This window comes from Syngnathoides biaculeatus, chromosome 14 (genome assembly GCF_019802595.1).
Source record: "Syngnathoides biaculeatus isolate LvHL_M chromosome 14, ASM1980259v1, whole genome shotgun sequence".
Taxonomy (NCBI): Eukaryota; Metazoa; Chordata; class Actinopteri; order Syngnathiformes; family Syngnathidae; genus Syngnathoides; species Syngnathoides biaculeatus.
In genome coordinates this window covers 26,688,893-26,713,797 of record NC_084653.1, presented here as the reverse complement: position 1 = coordinate 26,713,797, position 24,905 = coordinate 26,688,893, and the positions used below count along the sequence as shown (strand labels likewise).

General features: G+C 52.7%; 1 protein-coding gene across 4 annotated transcripts in view; it reads left to right on the top strand.

Moving 5' to 3' along the window:
* si:dkey-100n23.5 overlaps positions 1–24,905 on the top strand; it is a 109,711-nt gene that overhangs the window by 71,913 nt on the left and 12,893 nt on the right. For all 4 annotated transcript variants that reach the window (XM_061841221.1, XM_061841222.1, XM_061841220.1 and 1 more), the window contains one exon: positions 5,401–5,483. In XM_061841221.1, coding sequence (XP_061697205.1) covers positions 5,401–5,483 — 83 coding nt within the window. The remainder of the gene's footprint in view (positions 1–5,400; positions 5,484–24,905) is intronic.

The following is a 24,905-nucleotide window of genomic DNA, read 5'->3' as shown; positions in this document are numbered from 1 at the left end:
CGCGTAAGTGTCGGCAGTTATCTGGGCCGTCGGTCACGCGGCCGCGACACATCTGTGCGTGTCTTCGCCGGTTTGTCGGAGGTCGCGCTCGAACGCGCAAATGCCGTAGAACAGGTCAGCGACGGGCGATGAGTATTTAAGTCACACACGCACGGCAGCGGCGGCGCAGTCCCGTCGGGTTGCGGAGACGCCGGCTGAGCAAACAGACGTCCTCGCTGGTGTTTGTTGTGCTCGTTATCGTCCCCGAGAGTTTGCTCCGTGATCCGCGCCGACTTTGCCTGGAGCGGCGACCGCGTCACTGCGCCTGCACGCTTTGCTTTTCGGGCCCGTCGAACGCCTCCGCTGAAAGAAATTGGAACCATTAAGGCTGCCATTCCTCAATGCCGCGCGGCCTTTTGTCCACGCGCAAACTGCATTTCGGGTCACTGAAAATTCAGCCCGCTAACTTAGTTCAGCCATCCATTTTCTTTGCCGCTTATCCTCACGAGGGTCGCAGGGAGTGCCGGAGCCTCTCCCAGCTGTCGACGGGAAGGAGGCGGGGTACGCCCCGAATTTGTTGCCAGCCAATCGCAGGGCACTCACAGTCACACCTCGGGGCAATTTATAGGGTGCAATTAATGTTGCATGTTTTTTTGGGGATGTGGGAGGAAACCGGAGTGCCCACCCGGAGAAAAGCCACGCAGGCACGGGGAGAACATGCAAACTCCACACAGGCGGGGCCGCTATGGAACTGTGAGGCCAACGCTTTACCAGCTGGCCCACCGTGCCGCCCTAATTTACTTCAGTTTGTGTGAAGACTTTCACGTTCTGAAAACAAAATCCCTGATACCAGATCTCTCGGCGTTAGCAGTACCGCTTTGTTCCAACCGCTTGTCGACGTAATCCAAGGTTGTACACGAATCGGAACGCCGCATTGTGGCTCACTAACCTACGCTAACACAAGCGCAGGGCCGTTAATCGGATTTATCGATTACTATGAGTTAGCTTGATAGATCGCCACTTCCAGGAAAACTTCAAGTAAAACGAATTACGCTAGCAAACGCAATTTAGTTTCCTTAATAATTGCCCGCTAGCTTAATCCTAGCATGAATGCGAAATGCCGTCGAAATTGTAACGTTAGCATCGATAGATTTAAACACATATTAATGGAACTTGGACACAAATAATATTCAGAGGCATATATTCTTCATCCGGTAATTTACCGAGTCTGTAGTACAGTAGAAGTCAGTTCTTCTCGGTTTCTTCTACATGATTGTGTTAAACGGGACCGGCAGGAGGTAAAAAAAAAACGTTTAATGCTTTACGTTCTGTTTAGTTATGGCGTTACTTAGTTTTTCAGGAGTATAGTATTTTTGTGAGATTTTTGATATTATCATTATAAAACAAGCACACAAAATTAGTATTTTCTGTGAGGAAGAGAACGGTAACCCAGAAAATAAGTGATTTGAGTCGAGAGCATGTCTTTTGTCGACAAACTGACAAAATGACACAACTTTCATTTTCCAACTGAAATTCAAAAATGGATAAATGCGCACACACACACACAACCACCCCCGCCGACCGCCGTAGGTCCATAAATGTAATTTTTTGCACCACAAAGAGCCCGTCGCCAACGTCAGCGTGACGGACGAGCTCGCCGCCGACGCGCGTTCGCGTCGGGTCGGGCAGGTCCGTTTCCTAATCCGAGCCGCTTTTGTCCCCGCGGGCCTCTTGCGCAGGATGAGCGCGTTTGACAACACACATCTTTTATGGGCATCAGCCCCGCGGCTCGTATATATAATCAGCATTAGTGCTCGCTCAGCTGTGTCGTTTTATTGTTTCCGCGCTAGCGCTTGGCCAATTTCCATTTTCTGGCCGCCGCCGTCGTCGTCGTCGTTGTTGTTGTTTTCCCGCCAGAGTCCCTTTTGTCGGACATATTTGACATTGAAAGTCGACCTTGGAGAGTGCAGCTGCGAAAACAGTCTCGCGCAAGAAACGAGAGCGTCTGCAAAACTTTCGACCAGATTGCAAGGAGGAGGAATATATTTTCGACGCAACGAGAATGCGGCCAGATTAAATGGAGGGAAAAAGCGCACGGAAATGACTTTGTTAATGTGGGGGAAAAAAAAGGGGGGGGAAATCAAGATTTTCAATTTTAATCATTTTTAACTTCGGCTCCCTCTGAGATTTTTGCTTTGTATGTTTTTTTTGTTATTTTTCCCCCCCTTGGCGTTAAATTTCACGCAGAATGCAGAAATAATGAAAGTAAAGTATAATGTGTAACAATAAATTACAATGTAAAAATGATTTTTTTTCCTCTTTTTTTTTTTTTTAGATGCCAAAAAAAAAAAAGAATTATTTCCGGTATATCTACTCTACATACCGTAGATCTAGTATTCAGAAGCGATTGCTTGGCTGGTGTCGAAATGGTCGTGCGAGTTTTTCTCCTTTCTCACCGTCTTTTCTTATCTCGAGTTGCGCCGGCGAGGTAAAAATATTTGCCTCTCGGGAGCACATACCTCAGGTCAAAAGTTCCCGCCATGTGTTAAATCCTTGCTTTATTGCGACATTTTAATGGGCGACGCGTATTTCGCGAGATCCCGTTTTCGCAAAGCGTCCGAGAGCGCGGACGTTCCGGCGCAGTTTCGGAAGTAGCGCGGCCGGCGGAGCAGATGGGCCCGCCCGCGTTTTTGGCGTCTGCAGTCTAGCATGTGTCGTTAATGTCGGGATCGCTGCGCCCGGCTCGCATAATTGCTCTTTTGTTCCCCTCCGCTTCTTCAGACGCGCGGGGGTCCGCGCTACGGAGGGATTTAGATTAAAAACACGAGGCTCTTTAGCCGCACGCCCAGCCCCCGCCCAGCCCCCCTCCCTTTCATTTCGCCGTTCCACATCCTGTCTCTAAGCCCACTAGAATTCCTCAAATGCTTGTAACTGCACCTCACCTAAAATTTTATATCACCCTTCTGGCTGCGCGGTGTCTTTTTAAGAGCCGTTTCTGGAAGCCTCGTATCTTTCTCACCCCCCACCCCCCCCCCCCCCCCGACCCCCCCCCCCCCCTTTGTGGAGGCGCACTGGTGCTGACATTCCCACAATGTCCTCCATCACGTCGGATCCGTCAGCCTCGTGGTTTGCCCTTTCAGTCGGACGAATGAGACATTCCTGCCCGTGCGCACGCACGCACGCACGCACGCCAGGCGATGATGTCAAACCACGTCGCCCCCCCCCAATCCCCCCCCCCCAGCGGGGGTTTTGCCGTCGCTGTCGAAAATGCGCATACGCCGCTCTGTGGAAACTTGGCTTTAAATACTCGCCGCCGAGCAGAGATAAAACGCCACTGTGGGGATCTTGTGATTTTCATCCGGATTGTTCGGAAGGCCTGCGTCGGCGCCCTCGCGCCCCCCCAGGCTCTTTCTGGTGACTAATTAATTTCCAGCATGCGGGGGTAGAGGCCAGAGCTCGTGGGCCTGCCTCCTGACACTGGCTGGGTGTTTGCGAGGAGACGGCGGGCGGGCGGGAGGGAGGGAGGGCGGTAGAGGCTTCGCTTCGCCTCGACTGCGGGGAAGAGGAGGAGGGAAGGGAGGGGAGGTAGCGGCGGGGCGAGGGGGGGTGGCGGGGGGGGGGGGGGGCGAGGTTTGACGAGCAGAGCGCAGAAAATCGATCCGGGGGCCTCGCTTCTCAGCCTCTTTCCGGACGCACGAGTCCTCCTCTCCCGGGAATTAGATAACAGCTTGTAAAAGCCCTCCACCGCCAGGCGCTGCGCTCGCCTCCTCCATTCCGCCGCCGCCGTCGCGCACCGACCCCACCCCCCCACCCCCCCACCCCGCTCCTCTCCCGGCCCGCCTGCCCGCCCGCCCGCCCGCTTGTCCAGCAGATATTGAATTCATCCCCTTCCAATTGCCTTTAATTGGACGTGCCGCTTCTCCCCATAACTGTGTGGATATTGCATATTATCAGCACGTTAATATTTTATTAGATTTTAATTGGCCTTTGTTGTTTGGCTCAGCGCACCACTGCGCCTGTGAACGCGCCGCCGCTGACGCCCGTGTGCCTTTGTGTGTTTGTGTTTGCAAAACACTAAACAATGGCTTTCCTTCCCCGCCTCCGCACGCCAGTGTCGCCTTTCACGGGCTCTCTGCGAAAGTGACGTACGGAGGACGTTTGTCCTCTCGCGCCGAGCCCCGTCCGACGCGGCGTCCTCGGATCAGATCGCGAACTGTTCTCCGCGCCGGGAAATCCCCCGTTCCGTGTCGGTCGGTGCCTTACGCACGGAACAGAAGCGCGGCGAGCGTGAAAAGTCGCTACGCAATGCGAGCACCGGGCGTTAAACTTCACGCCGCGGTCCCGTCTCCCCCCGCACGGAACGGTGGGACGTCCGACGAGCAAGCCAAATCTGTGGCGTTGAGCCTCACACCCGCCGTCCCGCCTTTGTACTGTTCCCTTCAACGTCGGCGCCGTCCCGATGCTACCTTGAAAGCCGGCGACTCGCTACCGTTCACGCAGAACGAGTGCAGGGGGAAAAAAGAAGACGTGAGCGTCGGGGGTATTAAACTTCATCCTCTGATCCCAGCATTCATTTACGGTGTTGTTTTTTGTTTGGTTTCTGGTGAGGACAACACCAAAAACCCTGCTGACTCTTTCTCCCCATTGAATGAAAATATCCATTCCACTAGTGGCTCAGCTGGTAAAGTGTGTGCCTCGCAGTCTTGAGGTCCCGGGTTCAGTCCCGGAGCCGCCTGCGTGAAGTTTGCATCTTCTCCCCGTGCCTGTGTCGGCTTCCTCCCGCTTCTCAAAAACACGCAACATTATTTGGTCGCCAAGGCAGATATTGAGACCGTCACTGAGCGGGAATCAATCCCGTGCCGCCCGCACCAAAGGCAGGCGTGTGTACCACTCCACCATCAGTGGAAAACATGCAACATGAATTGGACACTCGAAATTGCCCCAAGGTGCGATCGTGAGTGCGGCCGTTTGTCTCGACGTGCCCTGCGATTGCCTGGCGACCACTTCAGGGTGTGGCGACCCTCGTGAGGATAAGCGGCGAAGAAAATGGATGGATGGATGGAATACACTTTTTTGATGGTCGGCAAATCATCTGCAGAATTTCAGCGCCGGCAGGGGAACGGTCCAGTGTATTTATTCCCTCCGAAGCCGACAAACTGGGGGATCGACTGAATCCCCCGAATTGCGCAAATGGGAAGTTTTGGGTGTTTGGCGCAGTTGCTGTCACATTTGATACCGACCCCTGACGTGACCTCGGAAGCCAGCAAATTCGCAGGTGGACTTGAACTCCCCGTTCCGTGTCGTTTACCTTTCACGGGAGAAAACGGTCTCCGCTTCCCAGACCCGTCCCACTTCCTGAACTTCCGGTAAATGGTTCCGTGGCAGATCGAAGGGCGCTAAACGGGATTCTCTCTCCCGCAGGTCTCGCTGGCCGAGGAGATCAAGCCGCTCAAGTGGTATCCGTCTGTTTACCTGCTGGTGTCCGTCTTCCCACTCGTCAACAGGTAAGCCGCGGACGCAAACCGGCACCCGCAAGTCTTTGTCGCGTTTGCATTTTGGCGTCAGTTGAACCGTTCTGCCGCCTCCTCCCTCGCTCCGGCTTATCGGCGACGCTCTCCGCGTAGCGGCCGAGCGAGATTGCGTTTTATTGGCGCGCGGTCCGGTCAACGGCAACCTCGGCCCCGTTATTACTTCTCACGTCCGCCGTGTCTTTCGCAATCCGACCCCCACCCCCGCAGAGCCGCCGGCGTGATTGACAGGTCGGGGTTACTAAGTGATTAGCTGCGGCGGCTCTGCTTGTCGCCACGGCGATGTCGGCAGCGACGCAGGTCAATTACAGGGTCAACGTCTCTCAAAGGCTCCCCTCCGACGCCCACCCCCCACCCCTGAAATCCCCACCCCGCCCCCTCGTCCTTCCCCACCCCCTCCTTAACCTTCCCGTCCGTCGTTCCATCCCCCCCCCCCCCCACACACACACAGCTTTGGACCGACTGATCCCGCCCCCTCCCTCCCGCTTTCCTTAAATGTCACTTTCCCTTCCACTCTCCCTCGTTTCCTCACGTCTTTTGTCGCCCGCTCCTTCCCTAATTTGCGATTTTCCGTCTCCTCTTTTTCCCTCCCCTCCGTCGCACAAATCCCCCCCCCCCCCCCCCCATCGTTCTCTCTCTCTCCGCCTGTCTTGAGCAAACACGCCGCCGCTCTCTGCCTTTCTCCCGAGAGCGCACGGGGGATAAAACGGGAATGAATTGCTCTCTCGTCGTCGTCGTCGTCGTCTTCCGCCTCCTCCCGCCGCTCGACTGCGCTGGCTGTATATATCCCCAGCTCCTATTAATTTGTTAGCCCCCCCCCTCCTATTTACTCGCCTCCCCCTGGCTCATATCCTCGCTCCATCCTCCTCCTCCTCCTCCCTGCCTTCAGCTGCGGGGCTGGAGTGTGTAAAGTGTTTGTCACGGTGCCGTGCCGATGCTGCCGCGTGGAAGCGAACGCACGGGAGGCGGCCTCGCCGCGTTCGTGCCGTGCGTGCGTGCGTCTTTTTTTGTTCCTCCCCGCTGGCGCGCGTAGGCGGCCGCTTGGTTTCGTGTCAAGGCGAATGTGCTGTCACCGCTTGTTGCCATGTGTGCGCACTTGTTTGTCTGCCTTGACGTTAGTGCACGCCGCCGACGTGCACGGCCTTTCCGTCCCGCGTGTGTGTGTGTGTGTGTGTGTGTGTGTCTGAGTGGGGGATTATTTCTATCTGAGCTCCAAAGCCTCCTAAACAGGGCTTAGAGAGACGGCCCAGGGCAGCAGCCAAAGCTGTCGGCGCGAGCGCTCGCTCGCTCGCTCGCCCGCCCGCCCGCCCCCACCCCCGCCACCCCCCAGCCCCCACCCTCTGCCATTTCTCCCGGCCTGATCCGTCCCGCTAATACGCAGGCACTCCCACACACAAACACACTCTTGTTTTGGCCTTCATGTGCCGCCGCGCGCACATAAAATTCACAGACAGTCACACGCCACACAAGCAATTTTAATCTGTTCCAAATGCACACTGGTAAATGTGTTAATTCGACACCAGCTGTTGCGAATTGAAATGGGAAAGCGCTCCTACTTTTTCCTCCTCCTCGCCCGTTGCTCTCTCTCTCTCTCTCTCTCTCTCTCTCTCTCTTTTTCTGTGTGTGTGTGTGTGTGTGCGCGGGCTGCCCGGGCACGCCGACTCCAGTTTTCACAGTCTGCTTCTCACATCACCTCCCCTGTGTGCTTTTTAGTGTGGGTGTGTGTTTGTTTACAAGGCTTGTCTCGATTCCTACTGTGCGCGCCCGTACGCCTGTTTGCATAAATAAGCCTTCTCCTCGGAAACCTCGCCGCCGCCGCTTGACGAGCGAGCGCTTCCCCCGGACGAGCGCCTCGCGAAAGCCCCCTTTTCCGCCAAGCGTCACGCTTTGTTTTCGTTTGACGAGATACGCTTTTTTTTTTTTTTTTTTTTTTTTCGGGGGTGGGGAGAATTCCATTGTCAAACGTTCTGAAAGGTACACAAATAACAAGACGCCCTTTCACACTCCGTCTTCCCGGTTCGCCGTCCTCGTCGTGCGGGGGTTTGGGTTTCCCGTCAACTTGCAAATGCGCGCGGTATCACAGGTGTAACGGCGGCAGAACACGGCAGCCGCGGCCGCAAAGTTTCACAGGCGAGAGTCGCGACGCGAGCCCCTTGGTGTTGTTGCCGACACCGGCGCTGTCGCGCACCCAATTATCACAATTAGTGAAGCCGCAACTACCGTGCGAAACGCGGCGATGTCCCGTCACCCGTACGTCTCGGATGCGCCAGTTAGCCCCCGGAAGCTTGTGTGAAAGGTTACGTGGGTGTCCGAGAATCTTTAAAAAACAAAAAACTCAATTTCGCTTCATCAAAACTGCCCAATAGCCAGTCTGTAGTTTGCTACTTTTAGGCACCGTTCGGGGAATGCGACAGAGGTCCTCGGTTTCCGAACAAAAACTGCCAATACGCCATCACACCACCTCAGAAATTTTCCTTCATTTGTTCAATGAGCACGTTTGGTTAGAGAACCAATTTTCAACATCTTCAACTGACGTTTTTATTGAAGGAAGGAATGAATTGAATTTACGGAATGACTTGCGAGAAACGTGTCGAAACCTCCATCGCCTAGTTTCAAGTCTCACCTTCCTTTTCACGTCACGGAATCGGTGGCTCGGCCGTCTTCCTAGAAAGTCCGGGGTAAGAATCCACCTGAGGATATAAATATCTATATTTTAACGTCATCCGTTAGCCGCGCCTTTACCGTCTTTGACAGCTACCAGGGGTCGAGGGCAATTGCCAGCTATCGGCCTGGTTATCAACGCACGCGTATCCCGCTTTCGCTAAAGGGAGCGTTTGCGTTTTTTTCTATGTGAAGGAACCAGGCCAAGTACCAGAGTCCGTTTGCCAGAAGACCGAGACTGTTTGGCACGATGCTCACAAAAAAAAAAAAGGGCACACCCAAAGCCGTCGCCCCCGAAGTTCTTTTCAACCGAGCCAACGTGAACGCTTCCCAAACATCCACAATATGAACACTTCATTTTAATAACATCTCACTCAGCTGGTGGTAATAACTCCAGTGTGTCACAAAGTTTGTAACGTTACGAATATTCCGGTCCGGAAAAAAATTATCGGATCTCGAAATGTTTTTGCGTTTTTCATTTTTGCCAGAAATTTCAACAGGAAACAGCACACAAAATACAGTACGTTGTTTTGCCCTGCGGTGACATTCTGTTTTTACCATATTTTTCTTGTTCAAATTGTGTTTACATAGTGCAAATTTGTCAAAATGAACTCAAGGCATTTTTCATATGGAGCAGGTCCTACCACTCGGGCTGTATTTACAATGTAATATCTGTTGACATGTGAATTTCTCGGGATTCGTCAGATGCGGCTGCTGGCCACACCTCGAATGGAGCATGTTTACCTCACCTTTAATGTACCTCCCATTTTTTTGTGTATTTCGATAATGTCATTCTCGCTTTGGTAAGGTAGCCCCCTCCCCCACTATTCTCGACTATTGACACCCCACCCCCAAATTCGTATAATAGCCCGTGGATGCCACGAGATGGGCCCCAAATGAAAATGTCACAGAGAAGTTTACCGGAGGGGAACAGTTGTGAAAAAAAAAACAAAAAAAGGCTCAACTAAATATCCACAACCATGTCTTCCATTGCGGGCTTCTTTTGTTTGGGGCGAACCATTCATCCGCCCATCTGTTTTTAGGCGCTTTTGCTTCTTGTGGTCGCGGGCGAGCTGGCGGCTTTCCCCGCTGACGTCCGGCTGGGGCCGCTCGCCAGTAAAGTTGCGGGGGCGCATGCGGACAACCCAGCGTTCACACGCACGCCGACTGCAAAGGATTTCGAGCCCAGGAAACTAACGCGCGCGCTTTTGCAATGTGGGAGGAAGCCGAAGGAAAGCCACGAAAAGCGCAAGGAGGATACGCGAGCGCTGTTTGGAGAAACTTTTCAGCGGTGCCAAAACCGCGTTTTCTGGACGGACCGGTTTGGGATCGTTGAGTCTCGGCGGTTGTTATCTTTTCACGGTTCCTCTCCTCAATCGAGTTCAGCGCCGGGTCACGCCGCCTTTGCGTCGGCATAGCCGCAAAGCGAAACCTTATCGACGTGTGTGTGTGTGTGTGTGTGTGTGTCCCCCCCCAATGGAAACGGCGCAGCAGATCGGGGTTTATTGTTTAAAAGCGCGCGACGCGAGCTTGGGGAAACGCTTTGGAAGGAAGGCGGCGAAAAGCAGGCAGTCAGAAAGAAAAAGATCCCCCCCCCCCCCCCCGTTTTCCGCACGAGGCGGGCGCTCTCGTTGCCCGTGAGCGACGGAGGTTACGCTCCTTTCCGCGGGGCGCCTCGGAGCCGACCAATTGGTCCTGGCGGCGGAGGCTTGAACTGCCAATGTGTCTGCGTAACCTTCAGTTCACCCTGTCGCAGCGGGACGCGGCCGCCGTCCTCCGCGCTATGTCGTTTTTTTTTTTTTTTCCCACCCCTCCGTGCACGCATGTGTGTCGACGCACGTGCCGGTCCGGTAGTTTTTGTCACGGGCTCCCTCCGAGGCCCGAACCCCCCCCCCCCCCCCGCCCCTCTTTCATCCCCTCACCACCCTGCCGCTCTTTGGAGGAGATCTGATTTCCCCGCTCCAGGCGAGCCGAGAGAACAAGACAGCGCGTATGTGCGTCTACGCTTTGCCGCGTGTGTGTGTGCCCGTGTGCGTGCGTGTGCATGTGTGTGCGCTGGCTGGCTTCGCCTCGTGTGTGCGCTCGCCGAGGCCAGGCAGACCTTCCCCATCTCCGCTCGGCGCTTTGAAAAACGAGGAAGGAAATCTCAGAGCAGCAGTTATTATTCATTCCTCAAAGAGAACGCGGCGGCGGCGGCGGCGGAGGAGGAGGAGGAGGGGAAGGATGGAGGGAGGAAGAAAGGAAAGAGAGAGCCTAACAGGAGGGAAGGTTGGAGGAAGAGTGTCGGCGGGTGGGAGGAGGCGGCGGTGCCGGTCGGGATGCATTAACGCTTATCGCGCTGTATTTTGCATCCCAGGATGTTCTCTCTCTCTCTCTTTCTCTTTTTCTCCTTCACACTGCTCCCTCTTTCCGACGCTCCCTTCCTTCCGCCTCTCAGAATAACTTGCGCGGCTTGGCGCGCGTTTCATATTTTACACCCTCTAACGTCGTGGGTGAAACGAGCGAGCTTCTCGGATGCGGAAACGTCCTCTCTTATCTCTGCGCCTCTGTTTACATTCATTTGACTGCACGTGATTGAAGAGCGACGAGAAACGTTTTGAACTGTTAAGCGTCGCGCGGATTTTCTTTGGACTAAAATTGGCTCGACACGTACGAACGTCTCTCCACGTCCTTACTCATTTTTTTTTTTTTTTTTTTTTAAACAATGATTGCGCCGATTTATTGCTCTGGAAAGCGCAGTCGAGACGTCCAAGACCAGATCGGCGTACGATATCGCTAACGCGAACCAGCGCCAGTCTCCTCCCAGCAACCCGATCCAGACTGGAAATACACAAAAAAAAGAAGAAACCGTAGAAGCGAAAGAAGTTAGGCTGGCGGCATCGCAGTGGCGAACTTTAAAACGATCTACGTTGGCGGCAACGTCACTTCACGTAGATCGGAGAGAAATGATCATTCTTACCGTACGCCACCGCATCATCCAATAATCGGGGATGTGGTGATGTCAAGGGAGGAAAAAAAACATCAGCTCAGTTGGATTTCTGATTCTGATTCTGATGGATGTGACCTCACAGTTTTAAATCTGCAATTTATCAACTCCGAGGCCTTTGTGGGCGCTACGAAAACCAATTTCCTGCCAGTTCTTGCCAAAATGTTGCTAGGTTTTGTCTTTGCAAGAAAACGCTTCCATCTTCTCTCAGACACGTCGACGTTGATTCACAGTCACGATTCCTACAATAACGAAACATTTTAGGACATCACGTTACAATAGTGCAGGACAAATATGAGGGCAGGAGAACAGCGCTGCGTCAGAAGAATTTAAGGTGGAGGTGGGATTGCATCAGGGATCCGCGCTGAGCCCCTTCCTGTTTGCCGTAGTCATGGACAGGCTGACGGACGAGGTTAGACTGGAATCCCCTCGGACCGTGATGTTCGCAGATGATATTGTGATCTGCAGTGAAAGGAGGGAGCAGGCGGAGGAACGGTTAGAAAGATGGAGGCCCGCACTGGAAAGGAGAGGAATGAAGATTAGCCGAAGTAAAACAGAATTTATGTGTGTGAATGAGGGGGGGCGGAGGGGGAAGAGATGGCGAGGGTGGACGACTTCAAATACTTGGGGTCAACGATCCGGAGCAACGGAGAGTGTGGTAAGGAAGTGAAGGAACGGGACCAAGCGGGGTGGAACACTTGGCGGAAGGTGTCTGGTGTTCTATGCGACTGAAGAGTCTCCGCCGGGATGAGGGGCAAAGTTTATAAAACGGTGGTGAGGCCGGCCGGCCGGCCGTGATGTACGGATTAGAGACGGTGGCGCTGAAGCGGACCTGGAGGTGGCAGAAGTCGAGAGATGTTGAGGTTCTCGCAGGTTGGATAGGATGAGAAATGAGCTCGTTAGAGGGCGGGACGGCCAAAGTTGGATGTTTTGGAGACAAGGTTAGCGGGAGCCGATTTCGATGGTTTGGACATTTCCAGAGGTGAGAGAGGGTGAGTGAGTATATTGGTAGAAGGGTGGCGAGGATGGAGCTACCGAGGAAGAGAGAGCGAGAGGAAGACCAAAAGACAAGGTGGTGAGGGAGGACACGAGGACAGTGATGGGCTTAGATGGAAAAAGATGACACGCTGTGGCGACCCCCTAATCGGGACAATAAACAAAACATTTTAGGACATAACTAAGGTCACGGTTGCTGACTTCGGCCAACGGGCAGGCCACACCCTCCCTCGAGGAAGCGTCCTAGAAATTTTTACATTTTGAAGCTTTTCCCCCTTAAGCTATGTAATCTTATAATAAAGTTATGTGATCATTGATTTTTGAGGCTTAATAGCGCCCCCAACATTAGCGTCATCAATCAACCAATTAGTAGATGACGTCCGTCACGACATGCACCAAAAAAAAAAAAAAAAAAAAAAGTCTCAAAAGCCACGACTGAAATTCAACACAAAGTCATCCATTTTGGGTACGAATTCTGGGCCTCGTCCTTAGAAATATTCGACAGGAGATTTCGCCCATAACGGCCCAAGTTGGAAGCCATCTTAGGCTAAATTGTGTCACGTCCCACGGGAAGCACGTCATTTCAAAATTGGACGATAACGTCAAGGTTTTGGGGAACTTCATGAAGTCAATGTGCCCGCAACGTTTGGCTTCAGAGATCAAAATCCCCCAAAAATCGTGGCTGAAACTGAGCAGGATGAATCAAATCTTTCTTACATTTGGCAGAAAATTGACATCCAAAAGCGAGTTGACAGTTTTGGGTCGCGCCGCGGGTGTCAAACTCGAGGCCCGGGGGCCAGATCCGCCCCCCCCCCCCCCCCCGCTTGATTTTATGTGGCCCGCGAAGGCAACTCATATCAACTTTTTATCATTTTTGTTAAAAAGTGTACGCAAATTTCAAATGGTCATTTCATGAATGATAACATTGAGATATTACAAGCATTTTTGTGCGACCAAACAACAATAGTTGAAAAAGCCATTCGTCTCGATTTTAAATTTCTTATGTAAATATGATGAGGCAGTTTAAGAGTTGTATGGTTTTCACGGTCATAGCGGCCCTCTGAGGGGAACCCAAAGTAAAAAGCGGCCCGCGACAAAAAGGACTTTGAGACCCCTGCCGTAAACGAAACGAACCGCCGCCGGCCGTCATTCCTGACGTTTTACATGTATAAAAGCAGATTTGAGTGAAATAACAATTTTTTTTTTTTTTTCCATTTCCGGTTCCACGTTAATGTTAACATTTTTAGTTAGGGTCGTCCACGTTCATATATATATATTAAGTAATTAAGAGAGTAATTTTGAAAAAAATGCAAGACTTATTGAAAAGGTCTGAGATGTCACACAGAGAAAATGAGCCAAAGTCCAAATTTTTCACTTAATTATTTTTCTAATTATGATGCTTTGTCAATTAAATCCAACCAGTGTACAAGAATTGCCATCTCTCGAGCTAACCCGGAATTCAACTGAAATTAGCGGGGAGGCGAAAGTCTCATTGGTCGCGCAGAGTCGACTTTTTTTATCTTCCCGTCGGGCCACGTGAATTATTACGGAATTCAGAAAGAGCAACGCGGGCCCCTCAATTTTTGGGTTTCTCACCATAAATTACTTCCTCATTAAAAATCAAAAGATTCCATCGCGCACCTGATTATTTTATACGGCACACATCCTCGGAATGCTTGGAAAAAAAATAAAGCTCATTGTTTGAGAGGGCGACGTCGCAAAGTGCAACAAAATGTGGATGACGCGTGGCGGTTTGTGCAATTAAAAAACATTTTTTTTTTCAGCGGCTCTAATTATGTCTGAATGGGCCTCGCTGAAAGATTGAACTTCAGCTACCGGACGCAACTGAAGATCAATTTTGTCCGTCGCAAAACGCAGTTTACGTGCACAAAAAACAATAATAACACGTTTCGTATTTGACATATTTCTTTGCTACCGACGGTTGGCTTTCGCCGGCGGCTCGTGTGGAGGGTGTGCGTTTTCTTTGTAGCGGTCGGCGTGCAACCGGAGACCGAGAGCCCCGGAGCCATTTGTCTCCCGTCTCCCGTCGCGCGTCGGCAACGCTCCGCTATTCATCCCCATTTAGCGAGACCGAGCCGGCCTGCGGGACGGCACGCGGGGGACTCGAGAGGAGGCGGCGGCGGATGGGCCGGACGGCCGTGCGTCGGGGGTCGGCTTTTTCGCACACGCACTGCGAAATGCAAAAGCGGACGTATAAAAACTTGGCGGCACGCGGCGGTAATTAGTGGGCGGCAATCGCAGCGTATACGGTAAACGCCATAAAGATCCCGCAGACGTGCAGACGAGGTAGCCCGTGTCGCACGCTCGTGGCCGCTTTTTTTTTTTTTTTTTAATTTTTTTATGTGAGATGCAAGCGCACACACGCACACAAACTGCGCGCTATGTCTCCCCCCCCCCCACCAGCACCACCACCCCCACCACGCTTTCAGGCACGTCTTTAAATATTCATCACTCTGGCTGCTCGGAGAGTGCCGTAAACGCTGCCTCACACTCCGGGGAATCGCTAAAGCCTACTCTATCATCTGCTCTCCCTCCCTCCCTCCCTCCCTCTCTCCCTCCCTCCCTCTCTTTTTCTTTCTTTTTTTTTTTTTTCACTCTTTCTCGCTCTCGCTCGCACGACGCGAGCCAGGCGAAACTCGCGTTCAAATGTCGGGGCCCCGCCGCTATCTGCCGGCCACGTGAACGCCTTCAACCAGACGGGGTGACGGGGGTGCTCGCTACTTGTTTTTGAAGCCACCGTTTCAAGTGGCCCACAATGGGGAGCGGTGCCCTCAAAACAGGTCCTGTGTTTTGGGTGCGCGGCGCGGTGGGGCAGTGTTAAAGCGTTGGCCTGACAGTTATGAGGACCCAAGTTCGACCCCGGACCTCCCTGTGTGGAGTTTGCATATTCTCCCCGTGTCTGCGTGGGTTTCCTCCCATATCCCATCCATCCATCCGTTTTCCCAGCCGCTTATCCTCACGAGGTTTCCCTGGTCGTGCTGGATACAATCCCAGCTGTCAACGGGCAGCAGGCGGGGCACACCCTGAACTGGTCGCCGGCCAGTCGCAGTGCACATCGAGACGGACACCCGCGCTCACAATCACGCCTACGGGCAATTTAGAGAGTCCAATTAATGTTGAATGTTTTTGGGATGTGGGAGGAAACCGGAGTGCTCACCCGGAGAAAACCCACACACAGCCACGGGGAGAACATGCAAATTCCACACGGGCGGGGTCGGGATCGAACCCTGGACCTCAGAACCGTGAGGCCGACGCTTTACCAGCCACCAAAATGTCACGTCATTGTCCAAGCCGCTTATCCTCACAAGGGTTGCTGAACTGGTCGCCAAGGCAGATATTGAGACCGTCACTGAGCGGGAATCAATCCCGTGCCGCCCGCACCAAAGGCAGGCGTGTGTACCACTCCACCATCAGTGGAAAACATGCAACTCGAAATTGCCCCAAGGTGTGATTGTGAGTGCGGCTGTTTGTCTCCATGTGGCCTGCGATTGGCTGGCGACCAGTTCAGGGTGAAGGCTGCCTTTCGCCCAAAGCTAGCCGGGATAGGCTGCAGCTTTCACGCAACCCTTGTGAGGATAAGCGGCTTGGACAATGGAATGACATTTTGGCGGCACGGTAGCGCAGATGTAAAGCGTTGGTTGGCCTCACAGTTCTGAGGATCCGGGTTCCATCCCGACCGCGCCTGTGTGGAATCTGCATGTTCTCCCCGTGCCTGCGTGGGTTTTTCTCCGGGTGGGCACTCCGGTTTCCTCCCGCATCCCAAAAACTCGCAACATGAATTGGACCTCCTGCCCGTTGACAGCCGGGATAGGCTACAGCACTCCCACGACCCCGGTGAGGACAAGCGGCAAAGAAAATGGGAAGGCGCAAAGTCGTTGGCGCAGACGAGCGTGGTAATGGCGCCTTCCGTCACACTCCAACGTTCCGCATTCCAACCAATTTCAGGCCACCGTCGCAAAGGGTCCGCCGGCTCCGACGGGCTGTGCCATCCGTTTAGATGTCAACCTCAGTCTGCTTCGTGGACCTCCATTTGCCTTTGGGGTTTTGCACGCACTGGTACCAACCCTACCACTGCATATTTATGGCGTTCACGTGTTTTTAATACAAATATTGAGTACAGGTCTAACTTCATTTTCAAGTTTCAGACTCAACCTGCTGTCCTGCTGTAAAAGTTATGCTCAATGGATCGCGAGATCGCTTCGCGGCGCCTTTGGCATGGCCCCACCTTCCTGATTCACCAACGATCAGGCTCCAAAGTCAGAAACTCTTCCATATTTTTGCAACAATTAATCAGGCTGCGATGTTCATCCCGGTACGAAAAAAAAGCTTCCGTCTTTGCCGCGAGATTCTTGTCGCATTTCGGGCAAAACCGGTTTTATTCAGGGTTCTTTTTTTTTTTTTTTTTTTTTTTATTGCTATGAATTTTACAGCGTATGAGCTAAAATACAAACTGTAGTTGTCAACAATTTTCTGCTCGTGGCATCTTGTTGGGGTCATTCCAGACAAGAATGGCACACTGCGGGATCTTTAAGGCTCCGCTTGTCGCGCACTTCGATCACAGATTTACGACGGCGGATAAATCCCAAGCCGAGTTTTTCCTGGGAAACGTTACAACGTCTTTTGCGCTGCTCGGTAAATAGCCTCAAACGCGGAAATCCCGAGAGAACACGAGCCGACCTCGCCCAAGAGTCGAGAGCGGTCACGTGTCGCAGCGGAAAAGTCCCTCTCGTTCGGAGGATTCGGATCGGCTCCGAGAAGCCGCACTGCGGCCGTCCGTCTTTTGGCATTTTGAACCGTATGATTCGTCTGGAGTGAAAGCGGGGGAGGGGGGGAGGGGGGGAGGCAAAAAAAAAAAAAAAAAAAAAGAGAAACGAGTCAGCCGAGGAGAAGGGGAAGTGCAATCAGGGTCAGGATGACTATTTTGGCTGCCGTCGACTCTCCGGAAGGAGGCTCTCATGCGATCGGCGGATGCTTGACGCCGCAAGTGCGTTGTCGCGTTTCGACTCGCCGCGGTGCCATTTGCCACGCTCGAGCCTCGTCTGACTGATCTGTTATCTCGCGAGCGGGATGGCGAAAAACTCTGCCAGACCAAGCTACGAACAACCACGATGGAGCCCCTTCCATAAAAATGATGTATCGTCGTCGACCGCAAGTGTGGCTTCCGTCCAACTTTTCTTGAGCAATGGCGTCAAAAAGTGCTACGTCGCGGTTACTCGACAGGATTCGTTGTCGCTTCTTTTCTCCCTTTTTATGCACAGACCCGCAGGCCAAGGTCTTCTTTGAAATGCGCTCGAGATCGCAGCTTGGCTTCAAAATTAATGAATTTAAAAAAGATCCAGAGAGTTTTTGTCATGGCAGCGTTATTGTCCATCAATCAAATCTGTTGGATCACAGGGGGCTGCAGTTTAAGCAGGGAAACCGAGACTTCCCTTTACCCCCCCCCCCCAGCCACTTCATCCAGCTCTTCCAAGGGTGATCCCGAGGCCTTTTCCGGGCCAGCCAAGAGACATAGTCTCTCCAGGGTGTCCTGGGTCATCCCCGGAGTCTCCTCCCGGTAGGACGTGCCAAGAACAGCTCACCAGGAAGGCATCCTAACCAGATTCCCGAGCCACCTCATCAGAATCAGAATCAGCTTTATTGGCCAGAGGGGCCGGGGCTCGAATCTGAGCCCTTCCCGGATGACCGAGCTTCTCAACGTAACCGTAAGCCTGCGGACACCTCGTATTTGTGATCATCTTCTTTGGGTCACGACTCTCAGATCGTGACCGTAGATGAGGTTTCGGAACGCAGGTCGACCGGTAAATCGAGAGCTTTGCCTTTCGGCTCAGCTCCTTCACCTTGACACAGTTTGCACGACTCCACTCCTCAATCTCGCCCTCCCATTACTCGTGAACAAGACCCCAAGATGCTTGAACTCCTGGACTTGGTGCAGGATCTTATCCCCGTTCCGAGTACAATCTCCAGCATCTTCCGTCCAAATTTGAGGTTGACTCTTGTCACTCATCATGAAATGAATGAAACAGAAGTGGCCAATTGTTTGGGGGGTAACCTGTGCAACGTTTGCAAACCGAGTGGAGAGTCGCTTTCGTCGTAAGCGGCAGATTTCAGACAGTTTTCCGCCAACCAATGTTATATGGGTCAGGTTTTTTGGTGCCCTTCAGAAGCTTTTAAGAAGCCAATAGACCGGCGTTGAAATTTGTCTGCTACTACAACAATTCCCGGTGTCAGAGGTTGAGTGTCTTAGTCGTGTTGCGTTCTGCAGGTTTTATTTCAGGCAACTGCTCCGCTTGTTGGAAATGGGACACCAGAGACCTCGCAAAACGATGACTAAAAATCTGGTTGGCCTCTTAGAGCAACATTGGAATATGAAAGTTGGTGTCAGAAGTGGGACACTTCCATCGTAGGAGTCAGAAGACGTGTGAAATTGTCTCTGAGGTTGTTTGTTTCTGGAAATAAATGAAAAAAAAATGAAGCAAACGGAGTGGAAAAGGGGCATTTGAGACATTTGCAAAGCAATGACTTGAAAAATTGTTCGCCGGATATTGCATGAGAAGGGGAGAAGCGGTTCCAGTGGGCGGGATTTGACGTAGAACCCGACAGGCAGGCGAGAGAGCGACACGATCGATGAAGCGCGTCCTGAATAAACGAGCGCAAGTGGTCGGCGAGACGCCGTCGATTTGACTTCCCGCGAGCCGGCGCGCGATTAAAAGGCACCGATCGCTCTTAGACGAGCGACCTCCGGCGCGTGACGCTGTCGTGATTGTCCGACACCTGCCAGCCGAGGGGGAGGCGGGGGCCGGGGGCGGGGGGGCACGCTTGACTGCACACACGCGCACAGCTTTTGAAAACGCATTATGACGGCGGAAAGATTGTTAGATTGGCACGGCGTCATATTGGACTGGAAAGGCAGAAGCCGGCAGGGGGTGGGGAGTGGAGAGGGGGGAGGGGGGAGGTGGGGGGGGGGAGCTGACGGTCTCGGACAAAACCGGACAGGCAGGTGAGAGACTTGACATGATCGATGAGGCATTTCTTGAGCGGCCTTCCAGGCACCGCGGCTTCCTTTGACTCCCCGTCAGCCCGGCGTGCGATTAAAAGTCAGCGGCGGCTCTCGGATCCGTCGCCGACACGTGTCGCGCCGTCCTCGTTGTCCCGACACCCGCTAGCCAAGTGGGAGACACTCGAGCAGTCTTCTTTTCACCTCCCTCTGGGTCTGAAAAGTCATGATTGGCTTTGAGGCTAGTAAGAGTCAGAATTTCAAAAGCGGCACAGTTCCCCTTCTGTTTCTGACCATGTTTTGTCGAGCAACGCGTGAAATCGGCACACGTCACTGTTTGGTACCCTTGACGGATTTTCAGAATCCAGTAGACGTGGTTTCAATTTTGGTCTGATAGTATAAATGCGCGGAAGACTGTGTCGGAGTTGGGATGGCATAGGCTACGTTTTCCTTCCAGGTCAGTCCGTTTTTGTTTTCATATCAAAGCGAACGGTACAAAAATCCAATTTTGTCTTTTCCAAATCCTCTTTGGTATGCGCATGTAATGTGACCGTAGCCTTGGGCCCGGTGCAGTGGTACACGCACGCGCAAATCTTGAAAAAATGTTGATCTGCTCCACACCCCGTACGTGACGAAAGAGGAAAATCAGCCGCTTCAAAATCTCGACACGGACCGCCACACATAAAGATTCTCCGCCACCGCTAAGCTATAAATCTTGGCGAGATCGCGCGTGATCCCGCAAAAACTTCTGTGTTGCGTGATTCCGAAGGGGGACGAAGACGGAAGATTATCGAAAAAGGCTTCAGTCGGAAATACTCGTCAGCGTGTGGCGAGCCCGCGTTTATCCAAAAAGAACAACATTGTGCCAATACGGCCGCTCCGCCATTTTTCTGTTCCCCTTCACGATTGACAATCGCGTGGGCCGAAAGACGTACGACAACCTGGAATTTGACCTTGTCGGTCGGGAGGAGACAAAAACTGTTCGGCTTTCGTCGTGAGCTTCCCGGCAATCCCCCCCCGGCGCAGTCCTTCTGTCGCATTTGCAACTTTTGCAGGCTTTTCTAGCGGGCGGGCCGCGGCGCCGCGTGATCGATGGAGTACTTGCCGCGCCGCCTCCGGGGCGCCGTTAATTTGACTTAGCGTGAGATTAAAAAGCGGCGCTCGCTCTCGGGACGGGCGCGCGCCCCGTCGTCCGACACCTGCCGGCCACGTTTGAGCCCCCCCTCGACGCACATCTCCGGCGTCGCCCGCAGACACGCTTCCCGCCACCGCCGCCCTCATTCATCTTTCATTAGCGCAGCCCTGGAGGGAGAACGCGGCGAACGCGCCCGTGTCGCGTTTCGCCCCGTAATCTCCCGGTTTGTCGCGCTTGTGTCTCGCAATCTGTCTTTTTTTTTTTTTTGCTCCTCCCCGGCTGTCTCTTTTTTTTTTTTTTTTTTTTTCTTCTTTTTTTTGCCGTCGCCTCGGCTCGGCCTCGTTCCTCGCGTTCGCCTCCCCCCGCCCCCGGGGGCCGCTCAGCGCCGTCGCTCTCCCGAGGGCCCCTCGTCGTCGTTCCCCTTTTCTCAGCCTCGCTCTCGCACGTTCTCACCTCGCTCGTGTTCTTCCTCTGCGCCCCCCCCCCCCCCCGCCCCCTTCTTCCTGTGCAGCGCCGTTTCTCTGACACTCGTCTCACCACCTCCCGCGTCTCTCTCTCTCTCCCCCCCTTTTTTTCTCTCTCTCCGCCAACCCGGTTTCTCGCTCGCCCGCTCTTTCTTCCTTTCATTTCGCTCTCCCCCGATGGAGGGGAAAGGCTCTTTGCCTCTTTGCCTCTAATTGCGGCGGTTCCGTTGCCATGGTGCAGCGCTGCTCGCTGCTGCGCTCGCTTGTGTGTGTGTGTGTGGCAGGCAGGCAGATGATTGCTTGCTGCCAGCTCTCGTTTCCCGGACGCCGATCGCGTTTCTTTGCGGCAGCAGGAGGGGGGGCTGGGCTGGGGGGGGGGGGGAATTAGATGCCAGAAATAGCCGCCACACATACACACACACACACACACACATGCACGCTGGCTTGCTCTCACCGCTGTGCAGTTCGGAGAAGCGCACACTCAAATGCACATTCACGGTCTCCCCCCCCCCCTCCCTCCCCCCTCCGACATCCTCGATGCATGTGACCCTCTTCCACACACACACACACACACACAGCATTGTGTGTTTGTCCAGCAGGTTTTGTGGGGACCGCCGCTGATTTATTTTGCCGTTAATGGGAAGTGAAATGAATGCGAGCAGCAGCTGCGCCGCCCGCTCCTCTTGAGATCCAGCGGTTAAGGCTAACCCAGAAAACACGCAGCGGCGCCGCCGCCGCCGCCGCGTTAAGACCCTTAAGATTTGACACGGCCGCCCTCGGGTCGGGCAGGTCGGACGCGGATCGCTAGGCCGCTTTTCAACTTGTTGCCCAACCCTCGCGGGGGGGCGTTTTCTCTCCCCGTCGCAAGTTTTTCCAAAGGCATTTTGGGAGGTAAGTGGCGACAGATTAATAGAAAATAAACCTTCCAACCTTCTGCCGCAAAAGAGGATAAGAGAGGATTATAAGCAGATTTACGAAGAAATCTACATAATCATCTTCTGCGCTCATTCACCTGCAGTTCTGTCTTGAGTTTTTTTTTTTTTTTAATTTGGACGCTTCCAGTCGAACACGAGAAAAGTCAACAAAAGCCCAAACACAACCGAGCTGGAATAAAAGACGTGCGTCATGTCGCCGTTTATCGAGGATTGTTTGTGACAAAGTGGCTCCGTGGTTGGCATCTGTCGTCAAAGCGAGGAGAACCGCTACCGACGTTTCAACTGTGAATAGCAGGTCGTGCCGCGCAGGTACCGGCTGTTGTCGGAGCGAACGCGGATGGGCGGACTGGGCCTTCTCGGAATAGAGCGGATCCATAATTATAGTATTTGAGGACGGATGGCCAAAACTGACAAAGAATACAAAGACCCACTCACGTGCGCCATCGCCGGATGCTGCCCGCAGTCTCCTCTTGAATAAAATAGTGCACAGTAGTGCCTCGGTTCTCGACCGGAATCCGTTCCAGAAGGCCAGTCGAGAAGTGAAATGTTCGAAATCCAAAGCGCGTTTTCCCATTACAGTTGATGGAAAATGAAATAATGCGTTCCAAGTCTAAATTTTTGTTTTTTTTTTTTACTTTTTCTGATAATGAATTCCATAGTACAAATACAAGTGTACTTAAAGTACTTTATATAATCAAGTCGTTTTAGAAATATATTTCTTTTTTGCTTAAAATGTATGCTTTAGTAGTAGAGTACGCTTGCCTGGGAGTGCATTGCCGTATCTGTAGCGACTCGACCCCCAGCCTTGTAAACATTTTTTTTTATGAACAAAAGTGCAGAATAACTTCAAACGAGCAATAATGTAAAATAAATTGTTTTTTGTTTGCACAGAAAGTAACGTGCAAAAAATTGAGGTAGGGTTAATGGAAGAAAAGAAAAACAACAGTTTCAAATGTCTTCAATGGGGGTGACTCGCCCCTTTTTAACAAAGAAAGAATCTCATGTAGACTTTTCTGCCGTCTTTTGAGCACCTTCCCGAAGTCGTCATTGTCTCGTCGTCACGTCGCTGCCGCTCGTTGGCGAAAATAAGGAGCAACTTTTCCACTTCCTCCAAGATCGCTTGCTCTGAGGGCATCCTCGTGTTTCAGGATGGTGCCGATCGTCCATTTCGCCGCGCCGTACTTCTTCGATAGCGCACCAGATTCGTATTCGGCTATCAAATCCTTCTTGAAGTCGACACTTTTACGCATCGGTTTCCTTTTTTCAGCAGCAGCAGTTCCACTTGCCTTCTTTGGAGCCACGATCGGGGGTTAATATTGCTCGATCGGAAGAAAAAATGTCGCAACCGGGACACGTCTGTGTGGGTCAACTGCTTGCGTCGCGCACGCTACGTCTTTTCCGATTTTTTTTTTTTTTTTTCCCGGCGGTGCGTTCGTGTACCGATTTTTGACCGGAAAAAGGAATCTCGAAATTTTTGTTCAAAAACGGATTTGTACGAAAACTAGAGACGTTCGAAAACCGAAGTACTCGTTTTCGTCCTTTGTTGTCGTCACTGCAAAAAAAAAAAAAAAAAAAAAGTGCTAAATCTTACCTCGTGAAGAATCGCCCAAAAAAATATGACAAATATGAAGGGGAAAAATGTGGGGGGGGGGGGAATCTTTCCATATGTGAAACGCGGGCGTCTACCGCAATGTGAAACAGATGAGTACACTCACGCAGGTTGTCGGCGCTTGGCGCGGCCCACGCCCAGACAGCGACGCAGGCCCCGCCTCTTAAAGGCACACGCATGCTGACAAACACCGCGATGCGTACATTACTTTCTGTACGTTACGATTTTCATTTTTCTGTGTTCCGAAACATTTACAATGTATTTGAAAAAGGTTTCTTGTGTTTTAGTTCGGTTGTTTGTTTGTTTGTTTTTTCTGCGGGCGTCTCTGGGATGTTTTCTGGGCTGTATTTTGGTTAGCGCTTGAGAGGCTACTGCAAATAAATACGAGGAAAAGGTGTCAGTGATAAAGAGTCGCTGCGGCGGCGTCTCCTAATAGAACCTGAACTGGTGTTGTTTTTTTCCACGGATGAGCAAGCTGGAGATTTCCTCCCCGGGCGGCACACCGACGGCCCGGGGTTGACTTTCCCAGCACCGAGGTCAACCGCGGCGGGCGCTTCGTTTCGCTCCGGAATCGCCGTGAGCGGCGCACACTTTGATTCCCCGGCTAATGGATCAATAAAAAAAAACATTAGGGACACGGCAACCCGGCGAGGAGTTCTAATCCGAGGTTAATCCGAGGTCAATTACGGCCGGCCGTCCTTCGGATGTGCTCCCGAACGAGGCGAAGCGACCTTGAGCGGGCCGGCGCGTCGGATCGGGACAAATCGGAAATACGAGCGGGGCGACGGGGATGCAAATGAGGAGAGGACGTGAGGATTTGGACGGGATCCGCGGAGGACGGGAGCCGGAACGGGAGCGCTCTGCCGCTTTTCCGCCTCTCCGCTTCTGGCCGCCCTCGTAAAGTGGCGAGCGCTGTCGAACGCGGCAGCCAAGAATGTGTCAGCCCAGACGTCTCGCGCTGCCTAATGGGCTCTTAAACGCTGATATAAAGCTCGCCTCGCTCCTTTTCACACTCCCCCATTTTCTTCCGCCGCCGCCGCCGCATTTTCGCCACTCGCTCTCGTTACCTCTCGTTTTTTCAGCTTTTCCTTCTGCCCCCGTCACTCACTTGTCGTCCGTCCTTCCGGTTGACGCGTCGACCTCGCGCTCGCTGCTTTTTCACGTGCGCTCCTTCCTTATCTCCACGTTCAGGGTTGAGGAAAATAAACGCGCGCTAACGTTAGCGTACCCTGCCAGCGCTGCAGCATTCCACTCCGCAGTCTCCTTTTTGGTCTCGCGGATCGATGCTAGTAATTGGATAAATATTGTCGCGTTTTGTACAACTACTGACATGATTGGAACTTTTAAAGGAGACGCTTCGAGAAATTATCCAGATGAAAACACACATCCCAACTTTGAAGGTGCATGGAAAAAAAAATGGCCCCGTATCCTCACGAGGGTCGGGCGATCCCAGCCAATCCGTCGATCTTACACTTATTGTCTATCAGGGTTTATGAAAGTTATGAACACAACTGGTAACCAAGGGCAGCCTTGATGGAATCAAACCGTCCATCCATCCATTTTATTAGCCGCTTATCCTCACATGGGTCACGGGGAA